Genomic DNA, 20,962 nt, shown 5'->3' on the forward strand with positions numbered 1-20,962 from the left:
TCGTATTACATTACATTATATTATGTTGATGCTCTTGTGGGCTCCGCCTCTGCCTCCGCCCCCTCGGGGGAGGTATATAGATCTGCAGTCTGTAGGCGGCACTCAGTACAGAGCAGTCGCAGGCGGGCACAGTTCTAGCTGATTAAAACCACTGTTCACTTCAACTCGCCGTCTCGTGCGAATTGATGGCCTTAGATGGGAGGTAATAGCAGATCGAAGATAACCATAAAGAAAATTGCCACTGGTGGGAGGCAGTGACAGTTATCATAGCCGGGTGCGATCTAACAGAAAGCTTCCTCAGGGCACGATCCCTCCCATAGTGTATTTGGGCTGGATGGAGGAGATTGGGTATTGTTTCGGGGGCCTTGGAGACCGGGACATCATTTAAAATGGCAGCCCGATCTCTCGCTACAATGGGAAGTTCCGTCGAGCAGAGCTCCCCACTGTACAAAACAGGGCTACGTGCAGCACAGGTTCCCCATTCAGGCCCCTTATTCAACATGAGGCAGGTTGAATAGACATGTGTCTCAACACTGCAAGCGCTGGGAAACACGCAAGTAAACGCGCTCGCTAGGGGACTTTGTTCCCTTTTGGGAGAATCGTGCCCTAGGTGTCGTTTGGGTGTTTCGCCAGTGAGTTCTCCACCGCTATCTAATCACACAAAGTCACTTTTGAGGGCCCTGGGGAGTTTCTCCCCAGTCAAGCCCACACATGGAATTAATTTAATCACTGGGGAGCTGAACCAACTGGCCAGACCGGCTCCTCAGATATAGGGCCATCATGTTGAATGGGCTCCCCGATCTCGAAGTGGACTTGTGGGTCACCTCCCAACCCCGGACAATGTCACTCTCCACACCACCCCCCTCCAAATGATGGCAACCTGCTCTGGAGTCACTGAGGGCCCCACCCTTTCAGGCCTTCCCATATCCCCTTTTGAGCCCCCATACCTCCAGGGCCCCCAAGGGTCAGGGCCTGAGAGGGGCCATACCCATCCTTCCACCCTCCTTTGATGGGTATGGCCCCCCACAGGCCCTGACCCTTGCAGTACCACCTGGGCATCCAGTGTGGAGAGCCGGAGGCCACCCTGCCCTGTCCCTGACAAACCAAGTGCCTCCGGTTGCCCAGGAGATCTCCCCAGGTGCTGTTGCACTTGGTCCACATTTGTGTGGACCAGTACTGAAGGGTGCCTAGCTGGGGTATTGCTTGGGTCGCTGGTAGATGCCAGGAAACTGGTAGATTCTGGTTCAGCATACCTATGTGGGTTTTAAACCTACTTAAGGATGTGAGGTTTGGTCCCTCTCAAGGGCGGGATCCTGATTGTGTTGTCTTGGAGGATCTGGGTAGATCTCACAAGGCATACTGGCTGTTGGCAAGCCTGCAGTGGGTCTCTCCCTGCATCTACCAGCAGCGTTGTGCTCCCGTTTGGGTCCACTGCTTAATTAGGGAAATAACTGAAGTCTTGTATCATCCTGCACCACCTGCATAAACCTCAGCACAAACCCCAACTTCCTGAAGTTACAGGACTATATTGAACGTCGATGAGGCCACTATCGATCCTACAATGAACCAAAATAAGAAAGAGATATTCTGGAGTTACTTGACTGATATTCTTTGACCAGCAGTGTTCTGGGTCAAATCCTGAATTTCCTTTTTAACTTTATTAGGATCTGGTTGCTTGAAATGACCGTTCAACCATTTTGGAAAATCTCCGTACAATCTGCAGCCAATGCCCAACCTTTACAATGTTTATATTGGTTTAATGTTCTAGTATTGAGGAGTGTTAAAGGATTATCACTGCAGGTGCTTTGCGACTGGCTAGTATCTTGTTAGATAACAAACTTGCAATCAACAAAACCATGTTGTCTGCAACTTGTAATTAATGGAGAAGAAAGGAGATCATCTTCTTCATTTTGTCTAGAGAAGAAACTCGAGCTCAATGTTATTGAACACTGCGTTGAATAGAGTTTTGGCACTTGTGCAGTTAATGATCCATTTCACTGGATTTGCAAAGAACATAAAGCTGATAGTGGACAGAGTGTAAATAAGTCAGAATTGAAAGGGATACAAAGATTAAAAGCTCCAAACATTAAGTACCTCTTTAATGAACTTCATGAAGCGACTCCCAAAACGCCAGGGTTTGTGCCTGTTACACTGTAAGGAGCTGACGGTCATCTGTGGAGATTGTTGGACAGCCACCGAAACAACATGAACTGCATCATAAACTAAGGCAGCATTTGTCTGAAATTAGAAACACAAGAAAAAAATCAAATCAGAAAATGCTGCCAGCCAGGGACATTTTCATCAGAGTCCCGAATGTCTCAAATAAGTAACGATGAAAGGTGGGGAAACCACAAGAGACGAGGAAGGGTGGGGGGGGGGGGGGGGGACAAAATGTACATAGAGTTTGTTAAATGAAGGACAAAATAAACCTCTCTGTAAAATAAAGTAAATTAGCATGGGCAAGTAAAATGCAATGTATATACACAACAACTGTTTACAAATATGAGAAAACCCAATAAAAAGATTTTTTTTAAAAAAGAAACACTGAGCAAGTTACATCTCTTTCGACAAAGTAAAATGCCAGTTCGCACCTGAAGGTAAATCATAAATGTGTCAGATTTTTCGTTTTTTTTAAAACATCGCACCCTTTTGTTAAGATGTCAATGGAAAAAGTAGGAAACTGAAAATCTTAAGGAATCTTTCTTGCCGGGTCTGATAATCATTTCTTTATTGATAGACTCCGCTGGACAGTCAGTTTCCACCCACCAAGGTCATCTTGTTGTTTCGTTTCTAAGATATAGTACTTGAGGTGAGGGGCATCAAACTATACGCGGGGGGTGGCGGGAGGAGGCAGGATCAGGCTGTTGAGTTGAATGATCAACTACGATCTTAATGAATGGCGAAGCAGCCTCGAAGGGTTAAAGGGTCAAATGGCCTCATCCTGCTCCTATTTTCTCTGTTTCTATGAAATGACCTAGAACAGTCTTAGCTCACACTGTGGCTCTAGGGCCAGCTCTGAGCTATTTTCCTCATCAGCTGTGGGACCCTCACTGGACCTGGCATTCTGTGTCCAGCTATGGGATGCTGCCAGAGCTAGAATTTAACATTGCTCTCTGCCAGTGGCATCTGGAGTTTCAATAAGACTGTCAGTGCTCCTGGTGGAATAAGGATGTCTTACGAAAGTTCCGCAATTTTGTGTAAACTCGTTGATCTATTATTTTAAATGGAAGCATTAAGCCATATATTTAAAAATGGGGTAACACTGGTTAAAATAGCAAGCAGATAGAGGAATTGGATCAGAACTTATTGAGCATTCACAGGAACAGGAGTAGGTGATTCAGCCCATTGAGCCTTTAGCACATTCAGTTAGATAATGGCTCATAAGCATCATAACTATATCCATCCTCCTTGGTTTTGTTACCCCACCTGCTGAACAAACATTTCTGGTAATATTGCACCACTTCCCCCAGTGCAAACGGGTGGAAACTCATCCTGCATTCCATCATTCCATGATGCAGTGTGCTGCGATAGTCCTGGTAGCTCAGCATAAGATAATTCCAGACAAGGAATTTGATTTAGCCCTTCATACAGATAGAAAGACCCATTGCCCACTAGCAGCCAACTATTTTTCCAGATATCCAGATCCATTCCAACTATATGTGTGAAGGAGGACTTCCTGGTGACAGGCATAAATTTGCCCTTTACCACTTTAAGCCCGTGTCCCCTTGTCCAAATTAAATTACCCATTCTGCCTCAGTGCTGATAATTGAAAGCACTCCCCAATTTGCAGTCTGGCTAGAGCACCTTAATATTATATTTTGACTTATGTCATTCAGCTTTCTATTGCCTTTGTCAATTGCTGCTCTGCATTTATCAGACATGCCATGCCTATTAAGATTCCAGTATTGATATGGTGGATGCCTATCCAGATACTACAGTTTAAGTTGAATCGATGATTTAGTCACTACAGTATGTATTCTCCTAGTGTCAACTGGTTTCAGATTTTTCAAAAGGATAAGGTACAACATAAATGCAATTCTTATTAGTTTTCCAGCATGATGGGACCATACACAAATTCTTATTGCTATAACGTCCGTTCGAAAAGCTGAAAATGTTAAATCCAGTGTTCATGGGCTGGATTCTCCACACCCCGACAGCGAAATTGTATTCGGCGATGAGGTGGAGAATCCAATTTCCCACATTAAATCAGGACCAGTTCGGCGATTCTCCGCCCCCCCAAAAAGCAGCATACAATAAACAACATCGGAGACCATTGCCAGAGGCCCGCCCCGCTATTCTCCACCCCCGACCGGCTGAATTCCCAACGGCGTGCACCACTCATGGTCCTGCCGTTTGGGATACTCGCGAGGCGGCTGCGGACTCAGTCCGCGACAGCCACAGTGGGGGGCGGGGCAATCGGAGGGCAGGGGGCCTCATTCGGGGCTGGGGGCTGTGTGTGCGGACGGTCCGGGTTGGGTGAGCGATTGATCGGGGGCACTATTTCCGCGCTCCATGTCCTCGGTCTGAGTGCTTCATGGAGCACGGGGCAGGCTGCCGCCGTGTGCATGCGCAGCCTCTGACCTGGAAGTGCAGGGGACCGTATCGGCAGTGGGAGCTGTGAGCTCCACGACAGCTGCCTGCTAGCCCCCTGAAAGGCTATGAATCTGTGGCCTTTTGACGCCCATTTTTATGGCGTAAAAGACCACAGTTTTCATGACGGTGTGAGGACATAGTCCTTGAAATGGAGACTACAGCCCCCGGTATCAGAATATTTCCTGGAGAGTGCCTTTCAAACGACCATAAGTAAACTTTGTTTTTCTTCTCGTCACCTCTCAGCAAAACAATGGAAAGCCCTTGACAAAGTATATATTTTCCCTCCACATTTCAGGCATGCGCAACAAAACATCAGAGAGGGAAAAAGCCTCCTTGGTACAGCTCAATGCCATGTCTCAGAAGTAAAGGTAAATTCTAGATAGTCCCAGTTGAGTATAAGCTTCTTTCCCCTTTGAGAGGGAGAGCTGACGGGTGATAATTTAACCTGAGGATCACCACAACTCAGATGAGGGATGAGGCGGAGAAGGCGGAGCCTTCATGAATAACCTCAGCCGCTATGGGAATTGAACCCGCATCATTGGCTTCACTCTGCATCACGAACCAGCTGTCTAACCAAAACAGCCAGGTCTCAGAAGCAAATACTTACCACAGAGGACAGAGACCGAAGACAACATTCCAAAGAAAAAGAGCATATATGACTGTTTTAACAACAACAGAAAATGCTGGAAAAACCCAGCATCAGTGAAGGGAGAAAATAGAGTTAACATTTTGAGTCCACATGACTCTTCTTTGGAGCGGACACAAAACATTCACTTATTTTCTCTCGCCACCGATGCTGCCAGACTTGCCTCATTTTTCCACAATTTTCTGTTATTGTTTCAGATTCAAGCACCTGCAGTATTTTACTTTTTTTTACGTATGACTACTTGCTCCACATCACAGAACTAGCCCTTATTCTATAACTTTCAGGATGTATGGCACTGTAGTTTTGGTGTAACATTGAATTAGGGGTATACTGCAGCATGGACTAACATGGAAGGTTGAGGTCATTGTCCTGCTGGTCTTGGTGCATTAGGAGTTAATAAAATGACTGTCTCAGCACTTGTCTCCACGTTTCATTCGAACCTCAGTTCCGCATTCAAACTTATTCACGGTATGAGATGATATTCAGTGAATGTGGAATGGAGTGGAGGACTGGGGGCAGTATGGTGGCACAGTGGTTAGTGCTGTTGTCTCACAGAGCCTGGGACCTGGGTTAAATTCTAGCCTCGGGTGACTGTGTGGAGTTTGCACGTTCTCCCCATGTCTGTGTTGGTTTCCTCTGGATGCTCCGGTTTCTTCCCACTGTCCAAAGATGTGCAGGTTAGGTGGATTGGCCATGATAAATTGCCCCTTGGTGTCCAAAAGGTTATGTGGGGTTACTAGGTATGGGGATAGGGTGGGTACGGTTGGGTGCTCTTTCCAAGGGTCAGTGCAGACCTGATGGGCTGAATGGCCTCCTTCTGCATTATAGGAATTCTATGAAGACCTTGGTCTGAATGATTCAATAGAATTTTCAGTGTACACTTGCTTGTTCATTGCTTTCTTAACCTAAATTCAGAAAAATTACAACTGCTTTATATAGTTTAATAAGTCAATGGACAAGAACTTGACTTTGTGCAATGGTGTTATTTTATACCCAATTCCATTTTTATTTCCTTTCAATTCCCCTGACTAATCTGCACTCAACATCAGATAGCTGCAGTTCTGGATTGGATAACTGGTATCCCAGGGTGATCATCTGAGGTAATCACTGGGCTGATTGCTTAGGCCAATCGGATGACTTGCATGAGGAAATCTCTGCCCACAGAGTATACCAGTTACTTCAAGGGACAGTGGAAGTGGATGAAAAGACTGTCCCAAAATTGAGAAACATTTTCTTGTGGAGCTGCGAGGAGCAAAAGAGCAACTCCTGGTTCCGAAATAGAATTGCCCTGCCGACTGAGGCTCACCTCCATCTCGGGCCCTGCCAAAGTGCCCTGACTGGTCACAATCGGTGGAATTGTTGCAGGTGGAACCAAGTTTCTCCTCACTGACTGGGTCCATCTGGTGCGCAGAGCAAGGGGGGCATTTTCGCCCTTCAACAATCATAGATTCTGGCACTGGCCAATGAGAGGTGCCTCCACCACCAGAGAACACACAGTGGATGTTCTGCGGCCGGGGGGGGGGGGGGGGGGGGGGGGGGGGGGGGGGGGGGGCAGTGAGGAGGTCAGAAAACCCCCACCCGTATTTGTTTGACCTGTTGTCCATGTTGATGGCCAGTCAATTTTCTTACTTATTGACCTAGAATTTTGATTTGACTTATTTCCAGCATGTTGTCGCATGGAAGTTCCAAAAAGAAAGAACTTGCATTTATGCAATGTATTTCTCAAGGCCAGGGTTCTTCAGTACAATTCACAATCAATAAAATACTCCTGCCTCCTGCGACCACCACCACCCACTACCTCCTCCCCTAAACCCCGACCCCCACCCCCAAGGGACGATTATCTCCGTTCAGTAATATCAAAGGTCAATGGCTTGGAAACAATTCGCCCCAGCATCAGTTAATTAAGTCTATTATGTCTGAGATCATCAGTGTTAACTCACACGTGTCACATGCCGGCTTTTCTCCTGGTGAAATTTAATAAAACCTGCAGTGTCAAATTAAATTTTACTGTTTTATGAACTGTTAAATTGCATTGTATTCTCATTAAAATAAATGCTATTCTAGTTCTCCATATCCTCCAAAATCTGGCCTCGGGCACATTGGTACAAATAAAGTGATACTTTTATTTTCTATTTGCCCACAGTGGGTTTTGTAAAAACATACATGTAAAAAGGTTACAAATCTTATGATTTTGAAAATAACTTCAGGTAACGCTTTTAAATGTATTTAAATGTATTTTCACCACACGAATTTGCAAGAAGGTAATTAAATCAAATTTAGTCAAGTATAATGGAGGTTACATTGCAATGAATGGCAGCAGTTATTGGCCAATGATGCTTTGAATTTGAGATGCAACAATATGCTCTTGCCTTTGGTTTCGACCATTTTTCCACCTTATTAATCCCCATCACAACCTTCAGGGAGTTACTTTGCATGAACAGTCACTATATATCGCCTCTCTCAATGACTCATTTAATTATTCCTGCACTGAACATCCATTGGCATGGTGCAATCTGTTCTACAAGTTATTGTGCTTAAGTCACTACATTATGGCACAATCTTTTGGAACAGTTCTCCAGAACACTTTCCGAAAACGAATGCTGCACTGTAAATTATTACCGAGCACATGTCAATGTGGTTATCGCTGCGTGCGAAAGCACTGATTGGTCTGTATCACTAAATATTCAGATTTAGAAATGTTTGTAAGTTTATCTTTTTCTAAAGGGAGCAGAACTTGACAAATGATAGGCCGGTCCTAAACTAAACTGCTCTTACCAGGAGGTTGTGCCATCCATTTTCAACAGTTCCACCCTGTCGACACATATACAACAGGGTAGAACTCTTCCCAATGGGAAGAAACAATAAAACTTCAAAATGGAGTGTGCCAGTAAAACCGGCGCAAGCTGGTCTTGTACACCTTAAACTAGATGGCTGGGGATTTTAAAGACTCATTTAAATATGTGAGTCTGGTTCACGGCCAGTGAGGACGTGGACCAGATCGTGTCAGGTACCATGGGCCGAGAACATCGCACTCTATTCGGCACCAAGAGCGAATCCCATCTAGGGGCTTTCCTGCCATTCTCCGGGATAGTGGGAGGTGTGCCAGGGAGGTAGAATCATGCCACAAGTCCCATGGCAGAACAAGAAATCTTTCCCGCTATGGAGGCCACTGGGAAACCATGCCAAATTGGCATAGTTAATTCCACATTCGGGGTTTAGCACGGTTTTCTATGGTGCGGCGGGCCTGTTCATGCACGTTCTGCCATCATATCTAGGTGCCAAATGTAAAACGTGCCTGGCATCACTGACCAACTGTTGACATTATCGCCCCACTGACTATGGGATGTTCCACGGTCCAGGGTCGCTGGAAGCCTCCACCCCGCTGGAGGCATCCCTAGGCCTTCTTCTGATGTGGCATATTGATCCAGATGCGTTCTGAACTAGTGTGTTGTCCCACTGGTGTCACAGAGAAGAATCTGTCATTAGTGGGATGCAGATTGGTTTCACACCGGCCTCCAGTGAGATTCCCAAACTGCCATGGTAGGCAGCATCGTAAGATCCCACTGTAAATTCACGTTGTCATAAAACTAATTTTTGGACTCCCCCCCACCACCACCCCCTCCACCCGCCATTTATCCTGCAGGTGGGGACATGGGAGAATTCTGCTCAGTGTTTCTTCCAGCTTCCCGAACACCACTGTTATATTTAATAAATGTCATGTCAACTGTGGTGAAGCAGGCCACAATCACTCATTTTTAAACATTAAAAATGCCTTTTCGTAGCCGAGAATATGAAACCACAGCCCGTGTTCAACTTTCCCTTTCCTCTCCCCTCACAGAGAACAATTGATCCTATCCCGGTTGTGTCTGTCAGTTCCTCCTTCTCTGTTAGTAGCTTCTGAAACTGAAAACTACCAACTTGCCTGTGTATCATTCTCAGAGCCAATAACTGTTTGCAAGCAAAATTATGCAGTTCCTAATCATAGGAACAAGAGCGTGCCATTCAATCCCTTGAGCCTACTCTGTCACTCAATCAGATCACAGCCGATCTCAGCTCCAGTTACTCACAATAGCTCCACAGCCCTTGACACCATGACAACAAAAATCTATCGATCTTAGTCTTGAAAGCTCCAATTGCCCCATCTTCCAAGACCTTCGGGGGAAATATTTTCCCAATAACTTAATAACTACAAAATAGCTAAGAGTTTTTTTTAGTAGCCAATCTTGTGCCTTTGCAGTCAGACACTATTTCCATCAAAGCTGAAATCTTTATTAAATATAATGGCTGCGAAATTCAGTTACGTGGAGTCACTGGAGCCTACTGAGGTTATATTCTATGTTTCTAATTTGCATTTCATTCTGCAAAGGTCAGGTGTGAGGCCATACAATGGGCTGTGAACTTTCGGTACAGGCCAGGCACCTAAATTGCAGTTAAAGGCATTTTCAACAATTCTTTCCATTGCAGAGTGTCTGGAAGTACCCCAGAGTGTTTTTGGAGATGCTGTGTTGATCTCCTGGAGTTGGTTGGAAGTGTTGCTGCCTCCTTTACAGGAATAGCAGAAGAGTAGGTTACCACCCCATACAAAGAATTAAATAGTATGGGGATAACAGTGGCAGAGTCGCTAGGTCTAAAGCACAAAAAGATGGAGCAGAGTTTATGGGAAGACAAGTTCTGCACTGTGCCCTCTATTATCTTGGAGCCAGCCAATGCACCCATGCCCATCACCGATCCTCCGCATGCCCTCCGTTAAGGTCCGGAAGAGTGAGCGCAAAATGGCAGCGAGTGTGCAGCACTGTGTTTGGGGAATAATCCTGCCATAGCTTATGGCATGTGGAGGCATTGAGAGGTGTGCGAGAGTGAGGTGGAGCCTCTTGAGTGTTAGATTTTGATCTTGAGTGCTCGGTGCTGGCACTGCAAGTGATTGGGTTGAGGTGCATTGAGCAGCATAAGAGATTGGTGGTGTGTTGGGAGATGTCATGTGAATATGCATTCACTGATGTTGATCGCTGATGTGGGGTGATGAGCATTCTTGTGGCAACGCTGCCAGATCATAGGTGTAAGTAGGGATTCTTCACCTCCAGAGTGGCAAGTGCCTTTGAGACACCGTCACTGAATATGAGAGCTCAATGACATGCTTCCTGCTCCATTTTCCTGCTAATGGAGTCTTTCTAGATCATTTTCAACCAGCCTTCAGTTCATTTGTGCAGCATCACTTTAACAGAGATCACACATTTAAGTGGGTGCATTTATTCCCCAACTCCAATGGAATCGGTGTGGGCAGCCCACATCCACACTAATGCTCCTGAAAAGGTCATATGATGTCACAAACATAAACAATCAGGAACAGCACAGAGTTATCTTGTGGCCTTGGTGAAAATAGCAAATGAAATTGATACTGAGAAAAGATTTGATTGTCACTCATTTCTCACTGCTTATCAGTAGGCCAAAATGTTATTATTCGTCATGCGGGTTTCTGTAAGACCTGAATGTGTAATTTTATGGTCCGCAAATACATGTGATTTTTACATGAGGAACCACGCGGAGGTAAATAGGCTTAACAGGCAGAGGAGGTAGAATTATGTACAGTGGGAGATATTGAAAACGGATGGAAAATTTAATAAGAAGGGATGGCATTACATAGACAATTTGAACATAAGGATGCAAGCTGAAATACCGAATGCAATTGGGAGTCAAAGACTCATCTTTAACTGCAATTTTAATAAGTCAGAAGGATAGATTGTATATATATAATGTAAACATTAAACAAATTCCTGGAGCATACCACTTGTGAATATTAATACACACAGAAGCATAGATGACTGTTTAAAATTCTAAGAAATGATCTGCCTGTGAAAAATGTCTCCAGAAATGTAGGAGCACTGCTTTGAATCAGGCTGTAAAAAGCATTGCAATCGCGGTGAAGGCATTGCCTCAAAGAGGAAAGTCAATGAACTATTAAATGAGAAATCATCTTGTTCCAGATTTACTATTACGTTTCTCCAGTGAGCCATTATCTGATGTAGGGCTAAATCTTCTCATTTTCTGGTGTAATATTCCTATGCATTTCACAAAGCCATCTATACAATAAAGCAGGCAATGATGAATGAGAGGGTGTGCATTTATCATGGGTTTAACCACGTTGGCGCCTCTTTTGGCAGGAGATGAAACATGACGAACGGACATGCTCCCGTACACTGCTGGCAGATAACAGGAGCTGTCACTTTTTAAATTGTGTTTATTTGAAAAAAATATAAAGGTCGCGGGGTTAAGAGAACGGTGCCTTTATTCAAATAGATCATTAACTGGATTTATTTGCACCTCCCACTGCAAATTGTCATGCATGCTCACTTCTGCCGTCTAATGTATTTTCACTCTTCAAAGCATAAGCGAAATCAATGTGGGCTTTCTCAGCACGATGCATCAATAATGGCTGCTCACTGCCTCCTGAATTCACTGGCTTAATATCTTCCATCTTCCAGTTTTCGACCCATTATTTGGACGTAAGGCGTTGGGTGGGTTTTTCCTCAAAATGGAAAAGTCTCAGGTTCTGACTGAACGCCAAAGTGTTTTTCCCCAGAAACACTGCCAGGTTATCACTCCAGCTTTTCCGATATTGGGCGCGATTCTCCAGAAAGATTTCTAAGTGTGGAACTGCAGCAAGCATGCAGGCTCTCGACCTGGCAAAGCCGGCAGCGCAATACACTGTTAATCTGTCCACTTAATGAGGCACCATAGGCTTCCCACCACAAATAAAGGCTCGCCAACCGATTTGCCGGGGCCGCACTCTAGAGTCCCCCCGCTAACAAGGTCGAGCAGCATTTAAACAGCACACGCACAACAAACCCCACTCAGCTCACAGGCATGGTGTCGAGATGACAGGCCCCAAGATTTGGAAAAGCAGACCTGGGGGGCTCTGAGATGCGGTTGAGGCCAGGAGGGGTGTCCTGTTCCGCTGAGGGTTCTGGAGGGTGAGCCACAGGGCAGACAGTGCCGCCTGGGTTGATGTGGCAGCGGCTGTCAGCTTGGGCACTGTGAGCGGGATGGCTGGCACCCAGAGCCGCAAGAAGGTCAATGACCTACACTGGGCCACAGGCATGAGTTGTCACCCCTGCCCCCGAAACCTTCCCAACCCCACATGACCAGCACCCCCCAAATCTCAACTAGCCCTACCCATTACTCTCTTCCTTCCCCTCCCTTCAACCCCCCACGTGCAGCAAACAATGCCCTCTCTGTGTCTCCGCAGGAGAAGCTGTCCCACAATCGTCGGGAGAGGGCTCTGTCTGGCGGTGGGGTGCTGGACATAAGAATTCTCATGATCTTCAAGGAATGGGTCCTGGAGGTTACGAGGGTGGCCCAGGACAGAACGGTCACTAACGCGGAGGTCAGCGCATGCCACAGAGGTAAGAAACCACTGGGCCCCAACCAGACAACCAGTCAAACGTGAGCTGTTAATGCCATACACACTGAAGCATCTCTCCCACTGACCACGTGTTCATTCTCCCGCAGAACCTCCAGCCGACAGCACCGACCCATCCGGGGTTGCTAGTTGGTGACCACAGTGTTGTGTTATGCTGCTTCAGATAACACAGGCTGCTACTTGATGCAGTCTTAACTAAAGGATGCTCCAGACTCTGAAATGAGTTCAACGTGTTTATTGAACGATTAACACAGTTCTCAAATGAGTTTGATTCTCTGCTAATCTAACTGTAGTAACTCAGTCTAACTGTACCAGCTCGCTCTAAGCCACGTGCTGGGGTGTGATGCTGCTGATCAACCCTGTCTAACTCTCTAGATGTCTGTCTGTGGAAAGAGGCAGGGTGTGAGTGCCTCATCCCTTTTATAGTGTTTATGTCATGCCCCCTTGTGGTGATGCCACCTCTGAGTGTCTTAACTGCCCATTGGTCGTGTCCTATTCTGAGTGTTCATTGGTTGCATGTTTGCATATCATGACACAGAGTGGACAGCCAGGTGCATGATGTTGCAGCATTCGTGGAGGTATCCAAGGCAAGATGCAGTCGGTGACGGCCATGGCAGAGGGTCTCGGTAGACTGTCCAACCTGCTGGGAGATGTGTTCCTGTCGCAATGGGCATTGCCGAGGCACTTCAGAGCATAGCCCAAACACTGAGGAGCATCGCCAAGGGCTTCAACCCCATGGTGCAGAGATTGGGGAGTCGCCAGGCCTGGCAGGGCCACATGTCGCAGGGGCAGCTGGAGCTCGATCCTCGCTCGAGCGAATCAAGGCCACTGAATTGCGCCCAATTTATCAAAAAAAAAGCGTGGGGGGAGGGGGGATGCTTTGCGCTGTCATTCTGATGCAGGAACTTGTTTAACCCTGTAACCTTTATATTTTATTTCCCTTGGCTGAGAGTGAAAACCGGGGGTCATAGATTCAAACTAAGTGGCAGAAGGATTAGAGAGAGGGATAGTGGGTGTCTGGAATTCGCTGCATGAGTTGGTGGTGGGGGCAGAGACCCTAAGCTGTTTTAAAGGTGCCTGGATCTGCACCTTAACTGTTGTAAGGAGCAGGGCTGTGGGTGGTGTGCAGGAAGATGGGATTAGAAAAGGCACCGGAATGTCTTTGGGTTAGCATGGACAAGATGTGCCAAATGGCCCCTTCTATCTCTTTTTAATGTTTCCACGGGGCGGAGCCTAATCGAGCCGGCAAGCCTGGCCCCACTGAGATTGGGGTGCTCTTCAAAGTCAACATAAAGGTCTCCTACCTCTCGCCACTGACACTGGAACCCCCGGCAGACAAGAGCAACACCCCTAACCCTAGAAGTCAGAGGGGCAACCTCGCACCCCCACACCACGCAATCATCAAGGTGACCCATTATCGTCATCATCGGGGCACCATTCACGCACACCTCATCATCACCACAACCTGCCCCCTGCAAATAAGGTTCCCTAGGGGCCTCACCACCCTGGAACTGCCAGGCCAAGGGCCAGCCATGTCCCTCACCACCCAGGGAACGAACACCCTCACCTGGGAGATCTCGCCATGGTGACGTTCAGCACTGGTCAAAAACAAAAACAGGTCAAAACAGCACCTGGGGGGGGTCGCGCAGGCCTTCAGCCGAAGCAGCCTAGTACCCTGGCATTCCTGCTGACACCCGAGTACCTTGGCACTGCCAAGTTGTCCAGATGGTTCTTCCAGGCTGGCAGGGGCACATGCCAGGAATCACATCCGGGTATGCCTTGTACTTAAGAGGTGGGGTGAGAGGGGGATTGAGGACCCCGTGAGGGGTAGGTTGTGGTATTTGTGGGGGGCGGGGGGGAGGAGGGGGTGCTCTGGAGGCTGCAGTGAAGATTCTGAGGGGAGGTAGAGAGATTGGGGCATCATTTAAAAATGGATCGGCGATCTCTTCCTCCACTGACGAGCTGACATGCAGGAAGTGAGGTAAGTGTGACCTCGATGGGATTTTCCTGGCCAAGACCAAAAAAAAACAAGTCTTATTTCATTGCGGCGTTGGTCTCAGTGCTGCAGGCCTGAGAAAGATTCCATGAGGCGCGTGCAAAACGGGACTCTGTGGGCGCGATTCTCCACACCCCACACCGGGGGGGAGAATCGCGGGAGGCCGGGCAAATCACACAACGCCGCCCTGGCACCCCCCGCGATTCTCCCACCCCCACAAAATGGCGTGTCATGTTTTGCGACAGGCCGCTCGGAGAATCACCGCTCGCCGTTTCTCACGGCGACCGCGATTCTCCGGCCCGGATGGGCCGAGCGGCCTGGCGAACCCGACCGGTTCACGCCGGCGCCAACCACAGGTGGTCGCTGCCGGCGTGAACAGCGCGCAACCGGTGAGTGTGGGGCCTGTGGGGAGCGGAGGGATGATCGAGCACCACGGGTGTGCACAGCAGATGTCTGGCCCGCGATCGGTGCCCACCGATCGTCAGGCCGGCATCTCTAAAAGACGCACTCTTTTCCCTCTGCCGCCCCGCAAGATCAAGCCGCCATGTCTTGCGGGGCAGCGGAGGGGAAGACAGCAACTGCGCATACGCGGGTTGGCGCTGGCCAACCTGCGCATGCGCGGCTGACGTCTCTTCGGCGCTGCCGGCCGCGTCATTCCCGGCGCAAGCGTCAAGGCCGGGCACGCGTAATGCACGCGCCGCAGCTCCTAGCCCCCCCCCTAGGGTGGGGGGGGGGGGAGAGAGAATAGGGGGCGAGAAGCGGCCTCCGATGCCGGAGTGAAACAGTCCGGGCTTCACTCCGGCGTCGGCTATTTGTCTCCCGATGGGAGAATTCCGCCCTGTATTTTGGCATTTAATCGTGCCCAAAATGTTTTGTTTCCGATTTGATTCATGGAAAACCTTTGGATTCTATTAATGCACCACTGATGGGTAGGGTGTAAACTATTTTGCTGCATCTCTACTCCACCTTACAATTTCCCAAGTCCTAAAACCGCTGGAATGATTTACTTCCGTCAATCTTTCCTTTCTCTTAAGAAACTAAAGGCTGTGCCTTACCACAGTATCAGCACAGAGGGTTGATATGAATTTTGCATAATTATTAAAACCTGCCTTACTATCTTCAATTCCCTTGTGAGATTCCTGTCTCATTGAGACGTTGATGATTAATTATTTCAGATTATTTATCCTCTAAATCAATGATGTATATAAATAGGCAGCATTGTAATGAGGCAAACTGCTTTTGGATAAATGCAGTCAACCCTTCCCTTACTGGAATCCTATAATCTGCACTTCTTAAAGCCATAATGAATTAGAAACAAATGTTTTGATCAGTGTTGAGATGTCCAGGCCAGTTTATTGAAAGTAAATGCGTGACTCACATACACTCAGTGCTGTGATTCATTTGAACATAAATTCCCAAACTGATGCCCAAGGTCAACAAAATGATCTGTGGAAGGCCTGGCGTGTTATTTATCAGGTAACTCCTGCTTCATGAACCATGTACAAAGAGAATACGCAAACTATTTTGATTAACATAAATAACCAAAAGTTCCTTGCTTGGAGCCAACACCACTGATATAAGTTTAATAGGCAATTAAACCTCAATAATGTGCAAGCTACTCATTAAACACCAGTTTCTTCATGAAAGGCCACAAGATCTCGCCCGAGGTGTTTCTGCATGTGTTTAACAAGGAAAAGTGTACCTAAAAGTTGTCTCCTTAGGGGGTGAGGGTGACACTGTGGAATTAAGAATGGGAAACAAGGAACCGACAGAAATGTTGAACAAGTATTTTGTGCCTGCCTTCACTGTAGAAGGCACTGGAAATCAAGAGGTAAAAGGGAGGTTGGATCTTAAAATAATCACTATCACCAGGGCAATGATACAAAGGAAGCGCTTAGAACAAAATGACGACAAGTCCCCCGCAAGTGATGGCACCCTCATTATAAGGGTTGTACAATAAGTGACTGCAGAGATAGGAGTTGCATTGGTTATGATCATCCAAAATTCTTTGGATTCTGGAAAAGTCCCAGCAGAATAGAAAATCACTAAAATAACACCTCTATTCAAGACAGGAGAGAGCAGGAAACAACAGGTAAATAATCTAGCATCTGTCATCGGGAAAATGTTAGAATCTATAATGAAGGAGCCATGATGTGGAGGTGCCGGCGTTGGACTAGAGTGTGCACAGTAAGAAGTCTTACAGCACCAGGTTAAAGTCCAACAGGTTTGTTTTGAATCACTAGCTTTCGGAGCACAGCTTCTCCCTCAGGTGAGGAAGGAGCAGTGCTCCGAAAGCTAGTAATTCGAAACAAACCTGTTCGACTTTAACCTGGTGCTGTAAGACTTCTTACTATAATGAAGGAGGTAACCGCAGAACATTTAAAGAAAATTGTCGTACAGTCAGACAGATCCATATGGTTTTGTGAAAGAGAAATTGTGTTTGGCTAGTTTCTGAGCATTCTTTGAGGAAGTAATATGCAAAGTGGATGAAGGGAACATGTGGACGTGGTGACATGGATTTCTAAAAGGCATTCAATAAAGCATCAAAACAAAGGTGACTGCACAAAACAAGAGCTCATGGTGTAAGAGATAAAAATATTAGCATGAATAGAGGATTATTATTGATGAGGGAACAGAGAAAATATATACATAGGCCATTTTCAGGTTGACAACCTGTGACTAGTGGAGTGCAACAGCGATAAAGCCTGGGAATTCAACTATTTACAATCTATGTCAATGACTTTGATGAAGGGATTGAAGGAATGCTTGCCAAATTTGCTGATGATGCAAAGATAGGTACGAAAGTAAATTGTCAAGAAGACATAAAGGGGCGAATCTCCTCTCCTGCCTGCTAAAAATCGGGAGTCCTGATCAGGCAAAGAATCCTTGGCCACCTTATTTAGGGATGTAACTGCATCAGAACTGAGAATGCTTATTGAACTGATTCCTGGGATGAAGGGGTTAGCTTATGAGGAATGGGTGAGTAGGCTGGGCCTGAATCCATTGGAATTTAGAAGAATCTTATTGAAACATATAAGATCCTGAGGGGACTTGACAGCATGTTGAGAGAATGTTTCCCCTTTTCAAGGAGTCTAGAACTAGAGGACACAGATTGAAAATTACGGGTCATCCATTTAAGACTGTGATGAGGAGATTTTCTTTCTCTCAGAAGGTCATTGGCCTGGGGAATTCTCTTCCCCAGAAAGCAGTGGAAGCTGGGTCATTGAATATATTCAAGGCTGAGCTGGATAGATTTTTGATTGGCAAGGGAGCCAAAGGTTAAAGGGGCAGACAGGAAAGTTGAGTTGAGGCCACAATCATATCAGCCATATGCTTGTTGAATGGAGGAATAGGTTCCTGATTCTTGTATTCAGGTGTACCCAGACGACTACATATGTCTTCAGATCCGTAGTAATGCGATTGGCTCTCACCTGCCCTCTCAAGTGGGCATTACTACATAGACTCCTAGATGTTTACAGCATGGAAACAGGCCCTTCGGCCCAGCTTGTCTATGCCGCCCAGTTTCTATCACTAAGCTAGTCCCACTTGCCCACATTTGGCCAATATCCCTCTATACCCACCCTGCCCATGGAACTTTTTGAAAGACAAAATCGTACCCGCCTCTACCACTGCCTCTGGCAGCCCGTTCCAGTTGCTCACCATTCTCTGTGTAAAGAAATTTCCCATCTGGTCTCTTTTGTATCTCCCCCTACTCGCCTTAAACCTATGCCCTCTAATTCTAGATTCCTCTACCTTTGGGAAAAGATGTTGACTATCTACCTTATTGATGCACCTCATTATTTTATAGACCTCGATAAGATCACCCCTAAGCCTCCTACGCTCCAGGGAAAAAAGTCCCAGCCTATCCAGCCTCTCCTTATAACTCAGGTCATCAAGTCCTGGTAGCATCCTCGTAAATCTCTTCTGCACTCTTTCTAGTTTAACAATTTCCTTCCTATAATAGGGTGACCAGGACTGAACACAGTATTTTATGTGTGTTCTTACCAATGTCTTGTAAAACTTCGACAAGACGTCCCAACCCCTGTAATCAATATTCTGACCAATAAAACCTCACATGCTGAATGCCTTCTTCACCACCCTGTCCACCTGCGACTCCACCTTCAAGAAGCTATGAACCTGTACCCGAGAACTCTTTGTTCTGTAACTCTCTCCAACTCCCTACCATTAACTGAGTAGGTCCTGCCCTGATTTGATCCTCCAAAATGCATTGCCTCACATTTATCCAAATTAAACTCCATCTGCCATTCATCAGCCCACTGGCCCAATTGGTCAAGATCCTGTTGCAATCTTATATAACCTTCTTCACTATCCACTATGCAACCAATCTTGGTGTCATTTGCAAACTTACTAACTATACCTCCTACATTCTCATTAAGTCATTTATTTGATCAGACTACTAATCTGAAGACATATGTAAATTGTCACCAAAACCTTCTCAAGGGAAAGTAGCGACAAATGCTGGCCTTGCCGGTAACTTTACATCTAATTCACAAATTTTTTAAAAGGAGTGCAACTTTGCTGAGGCCCATTGTAGAATTCTCTACTGCCACTACAGTAGAAGACATATCATCCACCATGTGACCACCAGAGATCAAAAGACAAGGCGTTCTTAGTCTGTAATGCTTGGTCTATTGTATTTATCTACTGAACCATTCCCAGTTCTACCAGAAAAGGCAACATTTTTAAATTGACTGCAAATGATGCAAAAGATTTTGCTAACCTGTAATTAATTTACTTGTTTTCTAGGCTGCAGGAAACAAAACACAGCTTGTTAAATAAAAGCCGTTTTATAATCGATATCGTTGGGTAGCTGAACTGCTGCAAACAACAAAAAATATTTTTTTTGAAATTGCAAATTAAGGCAGTTGGCTTCCTCGTGCTGTGCCATATACATTTTTGGGGATAACTAGGTGAAAATTATCACGATCCTTCAACTGTCGAAAACCAATTTATTTTCAGGGCATTATCTTTTTACTCTGCTCAGAAATCAAGGCATGGGGTCAAGGCCCGTAGTCACAGAAATACTGCAGTTCAGAAGGAGGCCAGTTGGTAGAGAATAGAATATCATCAAGGAAGATTGTGTAGAACAGGGTGAAGTGTGGATTCTAAAAGCCTGAAGATTGAACGGGGAGGAAATGCATTTGTATCACACTGCGGTCTGTGAGAGCACACTGGGGAAAAATGGCTACTCCCATTGACGCTCCCCCCGCCCCAAAAAAAAACATTACAGCAGAACTGTATTGCACTCAGGACATCTGAGGTAGTGAAAGGAGCTTTCTATATGTCAATCTTTCTTTTCTTCCTTGCAGAGGAAGTGTTGGGAGAAGGATGGGCAGGCCTCTGCAAAGACGAACGTAAACTGAGTTTCAAACAGAATGCATTAACTTAGTTAAGTTGTAGCAGCAATAGAAATTCCAAAGCACAAGGAGTCACACTCAAACAGATTCATGGCCATCAATTGTTTCTCATGTTCTGCCGCACAGGAGGCCCTCTGGTGTCATTTACAATGCCTCACTAGTTGTCCATGAATTATGAACTATTAATGGTGTTAAGCAACTGCAACTTCAATTAGCAAGCTCTGAAAAGTAACAACATTCAGCTCCACTTAATGCAATCAATCAAACAGAACACTGGAGTCTTGGGAGACGGGTGGTGTGTTTTTCAGTTGCTGCATGCCAGATGAAAGAATAGCTCTGGTAAAGCCACTGTATTAGGTGACATGCTGATTCTACAAGCACACCGCAGAGACCAGGCATGTTCCCTTCAGTTTCACAACAGCTAATAGCTTGCAATACGAGATATGAGTCACATCAGAACTGCCAAGTTCTAAAACATCCCCATGTTAAGGTGACCACGATAAACCAACACTACTCACTAACCAACCTTCTTTCGAGTGTTCTAATGCTCATTTTCTTGTTCACTTCTGGTTTGAAGCCACTTGTGTTAACAAGGAATTAAATTTAGTAATGAACAGAATAAATGAGCAAGTATGCAGTCCAATTGTTGCTTAGACAAGATCACAAAAACCAACCTGTTGTCACTTGGGAAGAATTACCTTTGATTCAGAGAAAGCCCAACAGATGTAAATTACCCTCGTGATGGCCTACAATGAATAATGAAATCCACAGGAGTTAATCCAGATGGGATGATGAGGTAGCCAGGCAGAAGAATTCAAAGATTAAGAAAAGGACAATAAGATTGAAGAGGGTAATTTGAATAGCTACAAAAAATCTTGATTAAATACAATTCTTTAATGTCAGAAGTATCAAATCAAACCAATTACAAGCCG

General features: G+C 46.0%; 1 protein-coding gene across 4 annotated transcripts in view; it reads right to left on the reverse strand.

Moving 5' to 3' along the window:
• Positions 1 to 20,962, reverse strand: part of LOC119967138 (glutamate receptor ionotropic, kainate 2) — a 587,375-nt gene that overhangs the window by 226,537 nt on the left and 339,876 nt on the right. For all 4 annotated transcript variants that reach the window (XM_038799270.1, XM_038799271.1, XM_038799268.1 and 1 more), the window contains exon 8: positions 2,095 to 2,238. In XM_038799270.1, coding sequence (XP_038655198.1) covers positions 2,095 to 2,238 — 144 coding nt within the window. The remainder of the gene's footprint in view (positions 1 to 2,094; positions 2,239 to 20,962) is intronic.

Source organism: Scyliorhinus canicula, chromosome 6 (assembly GCF_902713615.1).
Source record: "Scyliorhinus canicula chromosome 6, sScyCan1.1, whole genome shotgun sequence".
Taxonomy (NCBI): domain Eukaryota; kingdom Metazoa; phylum Chordata; class Chondrichthyes; order Carcharhiniformes; family Scyliorhinidae; genus Scyliorhinus; species Scyliorhinus canicula.